Source organism: Apodemus sylvaticus, chromosome 6 (assembly GCF_947179515.1).
Source record: "Apodemus sylvaticus chromosome 6, mApoSyl1.1, whole genome shotgun sequence".
Taxonomy (NCBI): Eukaryota; Metazoa; Chordata; class Mammalia; order Rodentia; family Muridae; genus Apodemus; species Apodemus sylvaticus.
Genome location: NC_067477.1, coordinates 50,280,485 through 50,301,812, shown reverse-complemented (window position 1 = coordinate 50,301,812; position 21,328 = coordinate 50,280,485). Strand labels below are relative to the sequence as shown.

General features: G+C 40.3%; 1 protein-coding gene across 1 annotated transcript in view; it reads right to left on the bottom strand.

Moving 5' to 3' along the window:
* Ccdc175 (coiled-coil domain containing 175) overlaps nucleotides 1–21,328 on the bottom strand; it is an 84,316-nt gene that overhangs the window by 58,704 nt on the left and 4,284 nt on the right. The window contains exons 2-5 of the mRNA XM_052186723.1: nucleotides 15,349–15,434; nucleotides 13,269–13,380; nucleotides 10,401–10,536; nucleotides 2,428–2,656 (exon numbers count right to left, since the gene is read on the bottom strand). Coding sequence (XP_052042683.1) covers nucleotides 2,428–2,656; nucleotides 10,401–10,536; nucleotides 13,269–13,380; nucleotides 15,349–15,434 — 563 coding nt within the window. The remainder of the gene's footprint in view (nucleotides 1–2,427; nucleotides 2,657–10,400; nucleotides 10,537–13,268; nucleotides 13,381–15,348; nucleotides 15,435–21,328) is intronic.

Genomic DNA, 21,328 nt, shown 5'->3' with positions numbered 1-21,328 from the left:
TCTAATTAAAAAGTCTATTAGCACATCAGAGAAAGATTTTTCAACTTGTTAACCTAATTAATATTCAATTTAAACAGGCCATTTTCCATCTAAGTAAACTAACAATTTAAAAGAAGAATGAGATGAAGCCAAGATTTTTGTATTTCCTAATGTTAAGGACAAAACCATGAGCCCTATGGATCAAGCTGCAGCTATAAGATGTTGGTGGTACATTTATAGGAGCAATACGGTAATGACCACTGCTAAGAATGGATAAAAGCATCTTGCCACAGTAGTGGCTTACTGCAACTACCTCACAGCAATGGACATCACATGTATGACTACGGAGATATGGGAAATGAAGAAGGTAATTAGATTTAATCAGTTGTCTAGAAACCCCACTTCATACCACCTCATGGAAAATAAAACCCAGCTAAGAGAGGCATGTGCAAAGTCACTGAAGACAGGACAGCTTATAATCTTGGCTACTTCTTCCTATTTTTACCAAAATCAAACATCTTGTCACATGTCAGACTCTGGAGGAATGAGTGACTCTTATTAAAAATTAAACATATTTTTTTCAGCAAACTGAATGGTCAAGAACAAGGTAACAATGGGCAGAAAGGTATAAGGTAGCAAAGTGGATTAAAACTCTGTGAACACTAATGTCTGGATGTCTGGCTTTCCCTTTAAGCCAGTAACCACTTTGTTGCAGAGAGGCTACTTTGAACGCGTATGATCATAATCTATGCACCAGGGTGCAGATATATGAGTGAAATTCGGTGATAGAGACATTTTATTGAAAATTAGGGGGAAACCCCATATATTTAAAAAGCAGTGTAATAAATTAACCTTCCTTCTTTCCTTCCTATTTAATGCTTGATTTCCTGGGTCTGAATATGGAAACTGGCGACTCAGGGTCTAAATGTAGACATTCCCGAGCTTAGGCACATTCTCACCTTAGAAAGGACACAACAAAAGCTCTGCAGCTCTGTAGGGAGGGTGTTGATTCCCTAATTGGTTCTTGATTGTGTCAATAAAGAAGGCAGAAGCCAATTGCTGGACAAAAGGAAAAAGGTGGGACTTCCGGGTCCCAGGAGGAAGAGAAGGGGTGCAGAGACAGGTTTTTCCAGACCAGACCATGGAGGGAGGAGGAAGCTACTGCAGACTTATAAGTTCTTGGGACTCCTAGAGTTTGTAGCCTCTGCTGTGGGCGGGAGCTGAGGAGGATGGGGGAGATAACTGATAAGATTAGGGCAGGAAATTCTTTGCCTAGCCATTAAGCTAGCCATGGGGGCTGGAGAAGGGATCACAGTTCCTGGGAAAATGGCCAGCTGCAGTTGGTGGAGCTGAATGACACCAGGGAGGCCATTGATAGAGCTAAGCTGGGCAAAGGAGCGAGCATGTTTATAAAACTGCACGCGCCGGGCAGCAGTGGTGCACGCCTTTAATCCCAGCACTTGGGAGGCAGAAGTAGAAGGATTTCTGAGTTCGAGGCCAGCCTGGTCTACAGAGTGAGTTCTAGGACAGCCAGGGCTACACAGAAAAACCCTGTCTCGAAAAAAACCAAAAAATAAAAAATAAAACTACACGCAACACAGCTGTTTCCATCTTGAGCCTAGCTCCTTTCTATACTGTAAGAATGATATTAACCTAGAAAACTGGAATACCCAAAACATAATCCACACATCAAATGAGGTACAAGAAGAAAGGAGGAGTGGCCCCTTGTTCTGGAAAGACTCAGTGAAGCAGTATTCGGCAAAACCAGAACGGGGAAGTGGGAAGGGGTGGGTGGGAGGACAGGGGAAGAGAAGGGGGCTTACGGGACTTTCGGGGAGTGGGGGGGCTAGAAAAGGGGAAATCATTTGAAATGTAAATAAAAAATTATATCGAATAAAAAAATAATTAAAAAAAAAAGAATGGAGACAACTCTACCTTTCCCAGTGCAACCAAGGCACCTTGAGAAATAAAAAGACGCTGGACAGTGTGTTCAATTAACATAGCACAGCAGGTGTGCAGCCTCTACCGGAACAGGAGAGGCAGTGATTACCTCTGCCCCCAACCTCTGGAATTTGCTGGTCTCCTAATACAGTATGCTTTTTGCGCTGCACTAGGGTCTGGCAGCCCCGCTGAAGGCTACTCCTGTTTCAGGTTGCTGCAGCTGGAATAGCAGGCACTGGAGGTGGTCTGCCTGACTCCTAGGTTCTGGCTATACAAAAGTGGAACTAGATAAAAGAAGGTGGCAAATTCCTCGTCTCTACATCAGCATGAGGCCACTAAAGAGACATGGATCCTGCCAGGGACTCTGTTCTGTGAGCAGAACAAATGTGCACAATCGAAGGTCTTCTCCAAGAGGCTTCTAGCCATGAGGATAAAGAAAACATGCCCATTGCTGACTCACAGTCAAAACAATTCTGAATTTAAAAAATAATAGGTCCCACCACTTACATGGACAGCCAAATATTCTTTCTTTTCCAAATACTCTTGTTTATGCTTTTCAATTAAATCAGATGCTGTTTGCAGACATTGTTTTTGGAGTCCTATTTCTTCTTTCTCAAAGTTTATTCTGGTATAGGTGTCATTTATATAAATAGTGGCATTGGCTTTCTCTTCCAGTGTTTGGTTCAGCAGCAGGACATACTTTGCATGCTGCTTCGCCAGCTCTGCTTGCTTTGCACTAGGAGAAAAGAATGAGTCTTGGCATAAAAGGACAGCACTTAGTGAAGGAAGGAATTCAGACAACATGGAAGTGTAAGCTCGATAAACCCTTTCCTCCCCAGCTTGCTTCTTGGTCGTGATGTTTGTGCAGGAATAGAAACCCTGACTAAGACAAGTCCCATGTGCCAGGATATTATTTTGTCTTAAAGTATAAGATGAGTCAAAAGTCATTTTGAACAAATGAATGGATTCTGACCAGATGGGTGTGTCCAGGCAGGTCATTAAGCCAAAGAATGTTATTGTTCTCTTGCATCTCTAGTTACCCTGATACCATAGCTCCAAGGGTTGGACCAAGAGAAATCTAGTCTTCCCCTGGATAGAACCTAGAAAAAGAGGAGGCTGCAGCCATCTCTACTGCTCAGATGATGCTTGAGACCTGAGTCTCATCTTCTCATCCAGATCTGAGCACAAAATGAGTTATGTACCTCAAATATTCACTGTGGGCCACTGCTCCCTGAGGAAGAACTGAATTCTGGGACAAACATGGAGCACAAATATTGAAAGAGGGAATAACTGATATCATTTCTCCATGTCACACTTTAAAATCTCTTGGAACATAAAGACTTTTCCTAGTGTTTACTCTCCAGGGTTAGAGACTTAGGGTTGGAAGACAGGTACTTGAAGCTTTGGGAAAATAGAAATGGGCTGTTGGGGGGCTTTTGGTTTTTGTTTGGCAGAGATCAAACATCACAAAAGAGATATAATAGAAAGTACAGCTTATAATAGAAAGGAGCTTGGTGAGGGAGTGAGTTAGTGGCTGCTTTGTGGGTCAAGTATGGGAAACCTGGACAGAGAATCAGTCTAAGGAAGAAACAAAGTCAAACAAAATAAAGCAAAAGAAAAAACCTAACTATTTGTGATGGTTGTGGTGGTGGTGGTGGTAGTCATGGTGGGGAAGTGGTCGTGGTGAGTTGTGGTGGTGAGATTGCAGTTGTGGTGATCATGGTAGTGGTCATGGTAGTCATGGTGGTGATGTTAGTGGTGGACATGGTGGTTGTGGTAGGGATGATAGTTATGGTGGCAGTAGTTGTGGTGGTCATGGTGGTGATGGTTTGAGAAGAGTATATTCACAAACAGCCTGTAGGCCTGAGGAAAGCATACAAAAAGGTCTCCGTACTTTCCAGTTGATGAACAGTGAGGAGGAAATGGAAGAGGAGATGACTTTCACAAGTCATCAGAGCCTGTGAGGACCTGGATAATGCATCTTCCTAGGAAACATAGAAGCAACAGGTGATGGTAATGGTTCTACCTCATCAATCCACCATCCTCTATTTGTACCTCATCTTTTCCTAAAAAATTACCCTCAAAAATTACCTGCTGTGTTGGACCTATAGGATAAGTGTCACTTGTAATCTATTAGAAATGTTGACCACCTTCTGGTCTGCAACTTGGCCCTGGGCAAATTGGGTGCTCCAACCCACCTGCCCACACCCAGAGATGGCCTGACTCCCAGGAGGTCTACCCTAACCAGGGTCACAGGAGATCTGTTGTAGCCAGGGTCATAGGGGGCACGTCCTAACTAGGGATTTAGGAGCCCCCCCCCCCCCCCCGCAACAACCAGAGACAACACTGTTTGCACCACCCCCAAAAGGCCTGTTCTAAATAAGCTCATAGAGCTCCAACTTCCTACAATGAAGAACAGGCTCCATTCAGAAACAAGGCCAGGCAACACCTGAGATAACCAGATGAGGAGCACAGAACATAGGCAAGAGAAACCAATGCCACTTGGCACCATCAGAACCCTGTTCTTTCACCACAAGCAGCCCTGGATACCATAACATACCTGAAAAGCAAGATTCTGACCTAAAATTCCATCTCATAAATATTATAGAGGACTTTAAGGAAGACATAAATAACTCAAAGAAATACAGGAGAACACAGGTAAACAGGTAGAAGCCCTAAAAGAGGAAACACATAAATCTCTTTAAGAAATATAGGAAAACACAATTAAACAGGTGAAGGAACTGAACAAAAACCATCCAGGATCTAAAAATGGAAATAGAAACAATAAATAAATCACAAAAGGAGGCAACCCTGGAGATGGAAAACCTAGGAAAGAGATCAGGAGTTTCAGATGCAAGCATCAACAACAGAATACAAGAGATAAAAGAGAGAATCTCAGGCATAGAAGGTACCATAGAAAACATTGGCACAGCAGTCAAAGAAAATACAAAGTGCAAAAAGTGCTTAATCCAAAACATCCAGGAAATTCAGAACACAATGAAAAGACCAAACCTAAGAATAGTAGGAATGAAAGAAAATAAAGATTGCCAATTCAAAGGACCAGAAAACATCTTTAACAAAATCATAGAAGAAAACTCCCCTAACCTAAAGAAACAGATGTCCATAAACATACAAGAAGCCTACAGAACGCCAAATAGATTTGACCAGAAAAGAAAGTTCTCACATCACATAATAATTGAAACACTAAATACACAGAAAAAAGAAAGAATATTAAAAATGGTAAGGGAAAAAAAGCAAAGTAACATATAAATGCAGACCTATCAGAATCACACCAGACTTCTCAACAGAGACTCTAAAAGCCAGAATATGTTGGACAGATGTCATGCAGACCCTAAGAGAAGACAAATCAGCCTAGACTACTATACCCAGCGAAACTCTCAATCACCATATATGGAAAAACTAAGGTATTCCATGACAAAACCCAATTTAAACAATATCTCTCCACTAATCCAGCCCTACAGAGGATACTAGAAGGAAACTGCCAACACAAAGAGGGAAGCTACACCCAAGAAAAGACAAGAAACTAATCATCTCACAACAAACCCCAAAGAAGGGAACCACACAAACATAATATCACCTCTAACAACAAAAATAACAGGAACCAACAATCATTGGTCTTTAATATCTCTCAACATCAATGGATTTAATTTCCCAATAAAAAGACATAGGTAAACAGATTGGTTACATAAACAGAACCCAGCATTTTGCTGCATTCAGGAAACATACCTCAGTGACAAAGACATTACCTCAGAATAAAAGGTTGGAAAAAAAATTTCCAAGCTAATGGTCCCAAGAAACAAGCTGGAGTAGACATCATGATATCCAATAAAACAGACTTTCAACCAAAAGTTATCAAAAGAGATGGGGAAGAGCACCTCATACTCATGAAAGGAAAAAAAACCCACCAAGATGAACTCTCAATCTTGAACATCTATGCCCCAAATGCGAGGGCTCACACATTTGTAAAAAAATAAAGTCACTAAAGCTCAGTGCACACATTGAACCTCACACAATAATAGTGGGAGACTTCAATACTCCACTTTCACCAATGGAAACAATTGGAAACAATTTTCACAATTGGAAACAAACTAAACAGAGACACAGTGAAACTAACAGAATTTATGAACTAAATGGATTTTACAGAACATTTCACCCTAAAACAAAAGAATATACCTTCTCAGCACCTCAAGGCACCTTCTCTAAAACTGATCATATAATCAGACACAAAACAAACCTCAGCAGACACAAGAAGAATGAAATAATCCCATTCATTCTATCAGATCACCATGGACTAAGACTGGTTTCAATAACAACAAAAAGCAACAGAAAGTCCACATACTCGTGGAAACTGAACAACTCTTTACTGAATAATAATTTGGTCAGTGAAGAAATAAAGAAATTAAAGATTTTTCAGAATTTAAAAGAAATGAAGTCACAGCATACACAAATTTATGGGACACAATGAAAGCAGTGCTAACAAGAAATTTATAGCACTGACTACATTAAGAAATTGGAGAGATCCTATTCTATCAACTTAACAGCACATCTGAAAGCACTAGAACAAAAGGAAGCAAACATACCCAGGAGGAACAGACAGCAAGAAATAATCAAACTCAGGGCTGAAATCAATCAATTAGACACAAAGAGAATAATACAAAAATCAACAAAACTAAACACTGGTTCTTTCAGAAAATCAGCGAGATAAGACCCTAGGCCTAAAACACAGAGACAGTATACTAATGAACAAAAGCAGAAATGAAAAGGAAGATGTAACAACAGAAACTGAAGAAATCCAAAAAAAATTCATCAGATCTTACTATAAAAGCCTATACTCAACAAAACCGAAAAATCTTGATGAAATGGATGATTTTTCTAGATAGATACCAAGTACCAAAGTTAAATCAGATAAACTAAACAGTCCCATAACTCCTAAGGAAATAGATGCAATTATTAAGTCTCCCAACCAATAAAAGCCCAGAGACAGATCGTTTTAGTGCAGAATTCTATCAGACCATCTAAGAAAACCTAAGACCAATATTTCTCAAACTATTCCACAAAACAGAAATAGAAGGAACACTACCTAATTCGTTCTATGAAGTTACACTGATATCTAAATCACACAAAGACCCAACAAAGAAAGAGAACTTCAGACCAATTTCACTTACAAATATTGATGCAAAATACTCAATAAAATACTCATAAACTGAATCCAAGAAAACATCAAAACAATAATTCACCATAATCAAGTAGGTTTCATCCCAAGAATGCAGGGATGGTTCATTATATGAAAATCTACCAATGTAATCCACTATATAAACAAACTCAAAAGAAAAAAAAATCACAGTATGTCACTGTAATAGAACTGAAGAGCCACATATAAACCCACACACCTATGGACACTTGATCTTTGACAAAGAAGCCAAAATCTTACAGTGTAAAAAAGCAAACATTTTCAACAAATGGTGCTTGTCTAACTAAAGGTCTGCATGTAGAAGAATGCAAATTGACACATTTTTATCTACTTGTACAATCTTCAAGTCCAAGTGAATTGAGAACCTCCATATAAAAACAAATATGCTGAATCTAATAGAAAGGAAAGTTGGAAAGAACCTCGAACACATGGGCACAGGGGAAAAGTTCCTGAACAGAACACCGATGGCTTATGCTCTAAGATCAATAATTGACAAATGGGACCTTATAAAATTGTAAAGCAAATAGGACAGTAGGACAAAAACGGCAACCTACAGAGTGAGAAAAGATCATTACCAACCCTGCATCTGATAAAGGGCAATACAAAGAACTCAAGAAGTTAGACTCCTGAAAACTAAATAACCCAATTAAAAATAGGATACAGAATGAGACAAATAACTCTCAACTGAGGAATCTTGAAGGACCAAGAAGCAAGAGATGTTCAACATCCTTAGTCACCAGGGAAATGCAAATCAAAACCACCCTGAGATCCAACCTTACACCACTCAGAATGGCTAAGATCAAAAACTCAGGTGACAGTAGGTGCTAGCGAGGATGTGGAGGAAGAAGAACACTCCTCCACTGCTGATAGGATTGCAAGCTGGTACAATCACTTTAGAAATCAATTTGGTCATTCCTCAAAAAAATTGGATATAGTTCTACATGAAGACCCAGCTATACCACTCCTGGGCCTATACCCAAAAGATACTCCACTATATCATAAGGAAACATGCTCCACTATGTTCATAGCAGCCTTATTTATAATATCTAGAAGCTGGAAACAATCCAGATGTTCCTCAACAGAAGAATGAATACAGAAAATTTACATAACGGAATACTACTCAGCTATTAAAAATGAGGACTTGAGAACTGTGTGCACAAATGAATGGAACTAGAAAGTATCGTCTTGAGTGAGGTAACCCAGACCCAAAAGAACATACATGCTATGTACTCACTGATAAGTGGGTATTCACCCAAAAGCTTAGAATACCCATGATACCACTCATAGAACATATGAAGTTTAACGGGAAGGCCAAAGTGTGGGTGCTTCAATCCCACTTAGAAGGGGGAACAAAATAATCACAGGAGGCAATGGGAGTGAAGGACCTAGGTGGGAGAGAAGAGGGAGGGAAAAGGGGGGCAGGATCAGATATGGGAAGAGAAGAGAGAGAAGTGTAGAGGGTCAGGAGAATATATAGATTATGCAGCAGTGGAGGGCAGGGAGCCAAGGGAACCACTAGAAAGTCCCAGACCCCAGGGATGCAAGAGGCTCTCAGGACCCAGTGCAGATGACATTAGCTGAAATACCCAACATCGAGGAGACAGAACCGGAAGAGGCCAACTCCAGTTAATAGACATGGCTCCCAGAATTGTTCCTGTCTAAATGAAACACAGGAACAAAAATGGAGCAGAGCCTGAAGGAAAGGCCATTCAGACACTGCCCTACATAGGGATCCATCCCATCTGCAGACATCTAGCCTAACTCTGACCCTATTGCTGATGCCAAGATATGCTTGTAGACAGGAGCCTGGTATAGATGCCCCCTGAGAGGCTCTACCAACACCTGACTAATAGAACCATTGGACTGAGCTCAGGGATCCCAATGGAAGAGTTAGGAAATGGACTGAAGAAGCTGAAGGAGATTGCAACCCCATAGGAGTGAAAACCACCTGGACCCCTCAGAACTCCCAGGGACTAAACCACCAACCAAAGTGTGAAAACGTACTGTTCCAAGGCTCCTGCTACATATGTAGCAGAGGACTGCCTTATCTGGCATCAGCGGGAGGGGAGGCATTTGGTTCTATGGAGGCTCAATGTCCCAGAAAAGGAGGATGTTAGAGGGGTGAGGTGGGAGTGGGTGGGTAGTTGTGGTAGCAACTTCTTATAGGCAATGGGGAGAGGGAGAGGATGGGGGCTTTATGGAGGGGAGGCTGGGAATGGTGACAACATTTGAAATGTAAACAAATAAAATAATAAAAGAAATGTTGACCTTCTTTCCACCCTACTACCTGGTAGACCTACCAAATCTTGTGTTTTAACAAGCCTTTTCAGGATCCTGCCGCTCATGCAAGCCCCAAATTTATAGGAGCAGAATGGTGGGACATTGCTCAATGTATCCAGCTTTATGTTCCATTTCTGGTTGTTGGTTAGAAATAGTCTAGTTTATAGCTATCCCTGGAAATGATGGCGAGTGCAGTCCATATATCAACTGCATTGTGAATCCTTAGTAGGGGTTAGAATAGGGGTCACTATTCTTCAATCTTATGAGCCTCATTCATGACACCTCTCCCAGGGCAGGTGTTCTGAGGGCCTACTTTGGGAAGAACATGCAAGGGTCTTGAGATATGATGAGATCCTATGTACCAATTTCCCTGCTATGATGGGGTGGGGGAGGATTATTTGAACATTTCTCGATATAGAGCATCAACATTCTGATATTTATGCATTAGTATTGCAAATTTGCTCATGGTGAGAACTTGTTCTTCAAGCCTTATATTGTTTTCTCATTTTAGAATAAATCCTCCTCTTATAGACTATGTTGGGTCAAGAGCTCTGAATTCTGTTTTACAGACAGAGCAAGTGAAGCTCGGGGAAGAAGGATTGGCCCAAGTCAACAGCTTAGAAATAAAGCAAGGGTTCCGGCAGGTCTCAAGCTATAGGCAGTTATGTACATAGTCTCATCTAACTATACACAAACCATGGAACCCTTTCCAGGTGATCAATCTCATCCTCCTACTGAATTATAGGCACAATTGGAGATCTTTAATGAAATAAACTGGATAGAACGTAACTGGCCTGATATGCACTTACAACAGAACTGCAACAAGGAATTACTGGAGCAGTGTCGGGATGCAAACTTAATTCTCTAAGAGCAGAAACTTTAAAACACTAAGTTTCTATCTTGGCAGGTAGCTTGGAAATAACCACATGGTTTGCAGTGGTTTCTCAACATTCTCAGTTTCTCAAATGCTAAATTAGGAGATACCTACCCCAGAACCTCATTTATGTTCTTCAGATCGCTTATTTTGCTGTTTAGAAGCTTTACTTCACTATTCATCTTCTCAATCTTTTTTCTCATTTGACTTATCTCAAACAAATTGAGTTTTCGAGCATCTGTAATACATTCTTCAAAGCAAGTGAAAATGTGACCGTCATTGGAAGAAGAGAACAACAGCAGATGCTTTTCCTATGCCAAGGAGAACTGCCTTTTATTGACATATTCTTTCCATTATATTTCCGTACCAAGAACTTGAACTTCCCAATTTAGACTATCTCAGTCTTATGGACCTCTGTGGCTGTTATGATGTAGCCAGTTTCCATGCTCTGGAAAGCTTCACAGGCACAGTCTTACAGTGCCTGATTGCCACTGGCCCTTCTTACCAGTCTTTAAGGATGTAGATTCTAAAGCCTAGAGGGTTACCCAGCATGTGACAGACAAAGGGTCGACACACTACTACACAACAGCATCCCAAGCAACTAGCTGATAGCTCCTCTAGGAAATTCTATTACCCACACCCCCAGCATATCCCTTTTCCAAGTTACTACTTAAATTGTTTGTGGTAACAAGGTAAAACTCGGTTCCTCCAACACACATGTCTGTCAGCAGAGAATTCTGTTCAAGTGCAGGTGCTGCTGCCAAACAGGGTTTGGGGGATGCCTAGAGATTCTGATTTCTAATTTCTCTTCCCTTGCTGTATCTGATGCTGGTCCACAGACCACACTGCAAGCTGTAAGGCTTTATGATATAAAGCCACTTAAACGTTTTTGGTTACACATACAGCATGCATCAAAGACCTTACAAACTAATAGGGCATATATTTTTCCCACTAACATATTTTTTCCTGTTTATATAAATACAACCCAATCTGGAAAATAAGAAAAACAACTGAAGAAAGTAAAATAGAAACATTTTTAAACACTTTCTTTGATGTAGATTCTGTTAAGTCTCTCTTTTCTTCCTGGGTAGATGGATTGTTGTATTTTTTTTCCTCAAACTAATGTAGCACTAAGCACATTGCTTTATTATATAACCTATTGTACCAGTTAGCATATATCTGGAGGATAGAATGTTAATAGTAAATTAAACAACACAAGTTGATTATAAAGAGCTACTAACCACAACCAAAAATTAGAGTAACAAGGAACTGCTGCAGCCCTAAGAGGAGAACCTCGCTAGAAGGCTGTAGTCTATTGGATGGCAAAGAAATTCATCCAATGAGGCCACACCTCCTAATAGTGCCATGGCAGCCAGAAGAGAGCGTTGGATCCCATGGAACTGAAGTTGCAGGTGGTTGTGAGCTGTATGTGGGTGTTAGGAATTGAACCCAAGTCTTTAACAAGAGTAGCAGGTTATCTTAACTACTGACCCATCTCTCCAAGTTCAATTAAAATCTTTATGACATTAGATTTGAGAATGATTTCTCTGAGACAATACCAAAAGTATAGCTAATAAAAGAAAAAAATAGATTAGTTAGACCATCAAAGAGCTTTCATCAAAGGTCATCATCAACAGAGGCCAGCTCCTGAGTCGGGGATATTTGAAAATGATATATATAGTAATGGGTTGACATTGAGACTAATAAAAACACCACAACCCATGAATGATAACAACTACAAAGTAATATAAGGACAAAGAACCTGGATTGACATCTCTCTTCAGAAAACATAGCAACAAAGACACAGCACCCAAAACAACACAGCAACTAACAAACACATAAAAAGATGCTCAATGGAACTAAATATTAGAAAAATTCTAATTAAAACCAGAGATGCTAATTCATGCTAAATATAATAGGTCTCATTAACACAAATTAAGCCAGAAAATGGCAAGTGTTGGCAAGGATGTGGAGGAAATGGAGCCCTGTGCATTACTGGCGACTACCAATGATGACTGATGTTTTAAAAATTGCATGTAGAATCATCATACAATTCAACACTGATATAGAGCCAAAAAGAATTTAAAACACTGTAAACAACCTTACTCTCAACAACCAAAAGGCAGCAGAAGGTGTCCATCAGCAATAGAATGGATAAGCAAAGTGTGGTGGATGTATACAATGGAATGCTATTCAACCTTTACAAGGAGACTCATTCTGACTCATGCTCCCATATGAACAGCAGTCACTATGCTAAGGGAACTGTACCAGACATAACAGGTATGGTGGTTTGAATATGCTTGGCCCAGGGAGTGGCACTATTAGGAGGTGTGTCCTCATTGAAGCAGGTAAGGCCTTGTCAGAGGAAGTATGTCACTGTGGGGGTTGGGCTTTGAGAGACCTTTCTCTTAGCTTCCTGGAAGACAGTCTTCTGTCTGCCTTCAGAACAAGATATAGAATTCTCTGCTCACACCTCCAGCGCCATGCCTGCCTGAATGCTGCCATGTTCCCACCATGATGATAATGGACTGAACCTCAGAACCAGTAAGCCAGCCCCATTTAAATATTGTCCTTGTAAGAGTTGTCTTAGTCATGTTGTCTCTTTACAGCGAGGGAAACCCTAACTAACAGGACTACTTATGCAAAGTACCTAGAATTGCCAACATCCTTTAAATGAAAAGTAGAATGGTGGATTAAGACATTCACAGAGCCTAACTTAAGTGTGTAACTATTAATCAGAAATGGGCTGACCTAACTTTTAGTCAATTTAACAACAAAATTATGCAAATTGAATTTCCTTATAGTGTACTATTTCCACCTAAAGTAACATGAGGATTGCTACAGAACATAATGTTCATGTTAGGCACTCTTTCTATCGATGCTTGTATAAGCACAGCTATTAAATCCTTGCTTAAGAAGCACTTGGGTCTCTTTGGCCTGTGATAAACAGTAAAGCCGGACAGTGTATGCTGTCAGCGGTACCTTCCAGCTCCCTGTGCATGCTGTTGGGCACGGTCTCCAACAGAAAGTAGAGTCTGCTCAGCTCCATGCTTTCAATCTCCAGCATCTCTATTGTGTTTTTTCGCATTTCTTCCTGGGAAAAAAAAAAATCAAATTCCTTTTTTAAAAAGTTAACGCAGCAAACAGTCATGTTTCCTTCCTAAGACAGGATCTCTGCTTGGGAGTCGAAACGTCATTTTCCTGCTGCTGTTTTTACGTGTCAGACATCTGGGAAAGAGGATGATCTACGTCAGATTTTAATCTGTCATTGCTGATTAATCTCTAATATATGTTGATTTTTTTCTTTCACTCAGAGCCTTACGCCCCCCCTCTGTGTACCTGTTTCCTGTATCCAGTTTCAATTCATCTAAATGGAAAGAGTCTAAGAAGAGGGTCAACACTAAGATGGCCACTTGTAAAAAAAAAAATTAAAATTCCCTGTAAATACCCATATGGGAATGCAGAGAGCAGTGCTTTTCTTTTCTCTTTAAATTGTATGTATGCATGTACACATGTGTGCCATGTCTACATGTGGTACTTGCAGAGATCTAAAAAGAGCATTGGATCTCCTGAAACTGGAACTGTGACCCACAATATGGATCTTGGGAACCAAACTTTGATCCTCTGTAAGAGCAGCAGTGGTCTTAACCGCTGAGCCATCTCTCCATCCTCCCATGTTTTGCTTAGATCTATAAATCGGACAGTCTTGTGATGGTTGATTTATTCGCTTGCTTTTAGGTACAGATGCATTTAAAAAGGGGAAAACATTCAAAAGTCATTTCTTAAATAAAGCTATAGTTATTTTATGACCTGAGAAACTTCCATTTCATTTTACCAATCAAAAATCAGATCGTGTATTTGTATACACAGCATAGTACTGTTTCTGCAAAAATAATAATAATAACAACAATAAAAGTTCAATGCAGGTATCGCCTGTAATCTGGAAGTAAAATAGCTAATTATAAATATTTGAGAGTAGTGGAATTATAGTGATTTTTTATTTGCTTATTTTTGTTTATTATTTTGTAAGATTTCTAGGGTAAGCACATGCTACTTTTATAATAATAAGTATTGGCCCTTTTTTAAATGGAGAAATTTATGTCTACTACTTGAGAGATTTCCATGGCTCGGTTGTTAAATAGTTTAATTAGCCACAATGAACATCTTGACTCCTATATATACTAAGAAAAATGTAAGTGGAAGGAAGGCATAGCTGGAAGGGTGGCTGGAGATGCCGGGCACCAAAGCTCTTATGGGTCCACCCAAGGGATTCGGAAGTCGATGTGGAACGATTACATTCCTGTACATAATTATATAAAGTGCATAGTAATGAGTCGCTTGCCAATGGACTTGAGGTTTCTTACTTTATGGCCCTTTCTACCTTCTCAGACATTTGTTAAGTAATAGATTTCACCATTTTTAAAATCAAATAAAGACTCTCAGCAGAGACGGCATTTTTACCAACATGCAAAGCTGACAAGTAGATGTGTCCAGAGGGAAACTTGGGAGCATCCCTTCGATCTGGCTTCCTTAGAGGCATGTAAGGAAAGAATACCTTATGTTCCATAACATCATGCAGCCATCTGCTTTGGAGAGACAGATGTTAAGCAACTGGCTACCATCCCTGAAGGGAATTGCTTACAGGAAGCTGAGTTACCTGTAACCATGCCTCAGCCTGCCCAGTGGTGTTGGTTGTTGCTTGGCTGGTCGTTGGTAGGTTGGCTGGCTGGTATAACCATTGCTTACATATTATATAAGCATTTGCCCACGTGGCCCACCCACTAACTGGGCTCTCTCAGCAACCCTGTGGCCTTTTCTAATTGGGATTGTCTTTTGTCTTTTGCACATGCTCCATCATTCAGTTTTCTGTAGGAAAAACTGAGCAGTGATCTGAACTGACATTGGTTGGTAAATTGAAGAAAAGCATTTTTTTTAACTCAAGGTAAATATTTTCCCTGTTCACCTATTTAGGCAACTTGAACTGAGTCACTTCTAAATTAAAAGTTAATGCAGGTACAAATGAAAGTTTAAAAAAAACTAAATCTTAAAGATAATACAATACCAGTTTTTTAACAGCTGCAGTAATGTCTTTAAGAAAGGTCTTAACTTCTTCATTGCATGTGAAATAGTCACCTTGCAGAGATTTCTCTGGAAAACAAAAAGATTAGAAAATTAAGACATCCTACATATTTGTTTAAATGCTACTCAGTTCACCCTTTATGATCTGGTTCAAATGTTGAAACTTAGACTATTTTGAATGTCTACTGAATGTTGTGAATTTCCTTTTAATATGTTTTCTATTGCATAGCGCGTGTGTTCTCTCTCTCTCTCTCTCTCTCTCTCTCTCTCTCTCTCTCTCTCTCTCTCTCTTTCTCTCTCACACACACACACATGTACAGAAACACACATAAAATCTTTAAAGAAAATTTCTCATTAAAGTCCCTTGTAGATATATCCTATGATAGGAAGAGGAGACTTCAATAAGATAAATATTAATAAATAATCACAAATGAGAAAAAGCCAACATGTCTGAAATATAGGTTTAAAAATGTTTCATATCTAGACACACACACACACACACACACTCGCGAATATATGTGTGTATGTCCCAGAAACACAAAACAGATCACTTTAGTTAAGGAATCTTTTATGTCTTGTATCTCTGTACAAAAAACGTGAAGCAAAGACAGATTGCACATTCACGAGTGGGTAGATACACTGGTAGCCTTCTGTCTCTCCCTGTCTTGTTCACCGATGTACTCAAGCAGGTCTCCTTTACCTCAACCTCTGCAAGCAGTGAGTACTAAGAAGAGAACATTGTGAAATATAAGCAACGATAACAAAGGCAAGATATATACTGAATAAGAAGGGCAAGAACGCATCAAAGGCAAAGAAGTGTGAAGAGCAGGAGGCACTGTGGGCTCTCGGCCTGTCCCACGTGAGAGAGAGCAGTCTCATGGGCTGCTTTGAGATCTATCTGCATCATCTAACTCTTGGTTTTCTCTTTTATACTGTTAAGAGCAAGAACTAAGACTTCCTTCATGCTAGACAAGTGATCTATCACCGAGTCACAGCCCAGAGCCCTTACTCTCAAAGATTTTTTATGACAAAGAATGATTCTCATAGCATAGATGAGAATCTAAGACTCATCTATGACTTTTCAGGTTATATTTTATATGCAAAGCTGCAGACATAATCAGTATTAGATTGCAGGATTAGGGCCAAGCAGTAGGATTGGGGAGGCCTATGCACCGGTAGCCACTTCCTTCTGTCCGTAGAATGAACTGTAACATCTGCCCCTGTTGCAGGGACTGTGGGCTCTCCTGCAGAACTATACTCTGTATAGTCATGTACGAGCACGCATGCTAAGGAGGCAAGTGTGCACCATCTCCTTTCTTTTCTCCTTTATGGAAAAAGTGAGCGCATGTTTATTATTGCTCAAAAATATGCTGGAGACCTACAGACTTTCTAGCCAAACTCAGAGCAAGAAATCTTTATTTTAGATGAATTTTACTTATAGATAACTTTAGTCGTAGGCCCATACTGGTCTTCAACTTTCTCTCAGGCTGAGGATAGATAACCTTGGCCTTCTGATCCTGTTGCTTCCACGTCACAAGTGCTGGGATTCCCACACCCAGGTAAAGGAGGGCTGATGAGGTTTCTTCCTATGAAGAACTTCCTAGGGTACTGTGACATACTATCTTCCAGACATGACCGTGGCGCTCCCAGACTCACTGTGGCTATGGCCACCTGGACAAGTGGAGGTAACGAACTCAGTCAACATTCTAGATACACCACTGGTGGACTCTGTGTAAGTGGGAGGTGAAGAAATGAGAGAAATAGTGAAGGTGGGAAAAGGATGGTTTAGTGGTGTTGAGAGAGGCGGGAGAGAGGTGTGAGGGATAGATATGGTCAAGATATATGTGTCCAAGTACAAAAGTGTCCAAGAATAAATAAAAGACACACCAATAAAAAGAACTTCCCAAGTCTCCAGAGGTTATTAGCATATGCAAATATCTGTGTATAAGTAACAAGGTTGTGTGGACGAGTTGATCTAGGGATGAGCCTGAAGAGCATTCAAGGTCCAAGTTGTAACAATGACCTTGGCTACACAAGGTTAATTTGTATCATTAACGACTAACATTTTTATGGAAATACTTGCCTCTGCTTAACCAATGAGAAGTGTGACATTAAATTCAGTCCTCCAAGAAGGTGAGAGAGGAATCACTGTAACTGCAGCAAATTCACAGAAATAGCTATGATTATTTTGAAGCAATCTTAGTGAAACAAAGAGACAGCTTACTCTTAATGTCCTAAATGCCTCTGTTCTCAACAAGAAATGGCCTTTCTTGGATTAATAGATTGTGATTTCTATTAGTTACTTTGAATGGCTGTGACCAAAATACCTAATAGAATCAACTTAGGGAAGGAACTTTTTACTTGGCTCGGGGTTTAGAGTGTTCCAGTCCATTCTGATGGGGAAGATATAGCAGAGGAACCTTGGTTTACTGCAGCAGGGGCCTGAGAAAGAAGTTTCCAAGAAACAGAAAGACAGTGGGAACTAGAGGCTGGTTAAAAAATCTTCAAAATTCCCTCCCTCCTAAAGAGGTTGGTTTCACAGCCTCCTAAAACCAACCCGACAGCCAGGAAACAAGCATGTACAGCGGGAGACTGTGGGAGGCCTCAGAGTCAAAGCACATCAAGTATGTTAGCCAATTACAAAGCTTCTGTAAGGCAAAGGACACCGTCAAAGGGACAAATCGGCAGCCAACAAACTGGGAAAAGATCTACACCAACCTTACATCTGACAGAGGGCTAATATCCAATATATACAAAGAACTCAGGAAGTTAGACCCCAGAAAACCAAATAACCCTATTAAAAATGGGGTACAGAGCTAAACAAAGAATTTTCACCTGAAGAACTTCAGATGGCTGAGAAGCACCTTAAGAAATGCTCAACATCATTAGTCATTAGGGAAATGCAAATCGAAACAACCCTGAGATTTTACCTCACACCAGTCAGAATGGCTAAAATTAAAAACTCAGGAGACAGCAGGTGTTGCTGAGGATGTGGAGAAAGAGGAACACTCCTCCGTTGCTGGTGGGATTGCAAGTTGGTACAGCCACCCTGGAAATCAGTCTGGCAGTTCCTCAGAAAACTGGGCATGACACTTCCGGAGAACCCCACTATAACACTCCTGGGCATATACCCAGAGGATTCCACAGCATGTAATAAGGATACATGCTCCACTATGTTCATAGCAGCCCTATTTATAATAGCCAGAAGATGGAAAGAACCCATATGTCCCTCAACGGAGGAATGGATATAAAAAATTTTGGGGCGCAGCTTGCTCCGGCGGCATGGAGCTTAGGTTCCAGTCCTGAGGCCTCTGGCAGGAGCCCTCAGCTGCTTCGGGATCCAGAACAGCCTAGGCTGCAACGCCACATCTCTAGGTCCTGCAAGAGGCAAGAGGGGCATCCCAGAGGCCGGCTGGGAGGAGTCAGTGTGCTCTGGTGAGTCCAGCAGGCCCCGGCGGGAGCCTTCAGGTATCTGCTTTGGGATCTGAACAGCCTGGGCCACAGCACCCTGTCTCCAGGCAGTGCAGGAGGTCAGCTGTGCACCAGAGGCCACCTGGGAAGAGGCACCTTGCACTGGTGAGTCCAGCATTGACAAGACCAACTAACACCAGTGAGAACTAGATGGCAAAAGGCAAAAGCAGGAACGTCACTAATAGAAATCAAGGCAATATGGCAGCATCTCCTTTAACAGCATGTCCTGAATACCCCATCACACCAGTAAAACAAGATTTGGATTTAAAATCACTGGTCATGATGCTGGTACAGGAACACATGAAGGACATGCGTAAAGAAATTCAGGAGAAAATGGCTCAAAAGTTAGAAGCCCTTACAAGGGAAACACAAAAATCATTGAAACAAATTCAGGAGAATACAAAAGCCAATAAGGAGGAAACGCAAAAATCACTTAAAGAAATACAGAAGACCTTTGTTCAACAGGCTGAGGTCATGAAAGAGGAACACAAAAATCTCTTAAAGAATTACAGGAAAGCACAAACAAGCAAGTGAAGGAGCTAAGCAAAACCATCCGGGATCTAAAATCGGAAGTAGAAACATCTAAGAAAACTCAAAGGGAGACAACTTTGGAGATAGAAAACCTTGGGAAGAAATCAGGGGACATAGATGCAAATATCAACAACAGAATACAAGAGAGGGAAGAAAGAATCTCAGATGCTGAAGATACCATAGAAACCGTGGACTCAACAGTTAAAGAAAATGCAAAATGCAAAAAGCTTGTAACCCAAAATATCCAGGAAATCCAGGACACAATGAGAAGACCAAACCTAAGGATTATAGGCATAGATGAGAGTGAAGATTTACAACTTAAAGGGCCAGCAAATATCTTCAATAAAATTATGGAAGAAAACTTCCCTAACCTAAAGAGAGAGATGCCCATGAATATACAAGAAGCCTACAGAACTCCAAACAGACTGGACCAGAACAGAAATACCTCCTGTCACATAATAATCAAAACACCAAATGTACTAAACAAAGAAAGAATATTAAAGGCAGTAAGAGAAAAAGGCCAAGTAACATATAAAGGAAGACCTATCAGAATCACAGCAGACTTTTCACCTGAGACTATGAAAGCTAGAAGATCCTGGGCAGATCTCATGAAGACTCTAAGAGAACACAAATGCCAGACAAAACTACTATATCCAGCAAAACTCTCAATCACCATAGATGGAGAAACCAAGATATTCCATGACAAAACCAAGTTTACCCAATATCTATCCACAAACCCAGCCCAACAAAGGATAATAGGAGGAAAACACCAATACAATTAGGGAAACTTCACCCTGGAAAAAGCAAGATAGTAACCTTCTCTCATCAAACCCAAAAGAAGTTAACCAATCAAATTTTAAAAATAACATCAAAAATGACAGGAAGTAACAATCACTATTCCTTAATATCTCTTAACATCAATGGACTCAATGCCCCAATAAAAAGACATAGACTAACTGACTGGATACATAAACAGGACCCTACATTTTGCTGCTTACAGGAAACACACCTCAGGGTCAAAGACAAACACTACCTTAGAGTAAAAGGCTGGAAGACAATTTTACAAGCAAATGGTCTCAGGAAACAAGCTGGAGTAGCCATTCTAATATCAGATAAAATTGACTTTCAACCCAAAGTAATCAAAAGAGACTCTGAGAGACACTTCTTGCTGGTCAAAGGAAAAATACAACAAGAAGAACTCTCAATCCTGAACATCTATGCTCCAAATGCAAGGGCACCCTCATTCATAAAAGAAACTTTATTAAAGCTCAAAACACACATTGCACCTAACACAATAATTGTGGGTGACTTAAACACTGCACTTTCCTCAATAGACCGATCAGGAAAACAGAAACTTAACAGGGACACAATGAAACTAATTGAAGCTTTGGACGAATTAGATTTAACAGATATATATAGAACATTCTATCCTAAAGCAAAAGAATATACCTTTTTCTCAGCACCTCATGGTACCTTCTCCAAAATCGACCATATAATTGGTCACAAGACAGACCTCAACAAATATAAGAAGATTGAACTAATCCCATATCAGATCACTATGGAGTAAAAGTGGTCTTCAATAACAACAAAACCAACAGAAAACCCACATACATGTGGAAACTGAACAATATTCTACTCAATGATACCTTGGTCAAGGAAGAAATAAAGAAAGAAATTAAAGACTTTTTAGAACTTAATGAAAATGAAGACACAACATACCCAAATCTATGGGACACAATGAAAGCAGTGCTAAGAGGAAAACTCATAGCCCTGAGTGCCTCCAAAAAGAAAATGGAGAGAGCATACACTAACAGCTTAATGACACACCTGAAAGCCCTGGAACAAAAGGAAGCTATTTCACCCAGGAGCAGTAGAAGGCAGGAAATCATCAAACTCAGGGCTGAAATCAATCAAGTAGAAACAAAGAGAACCATACAAAGAATCAACAAAACCAGGAGCTG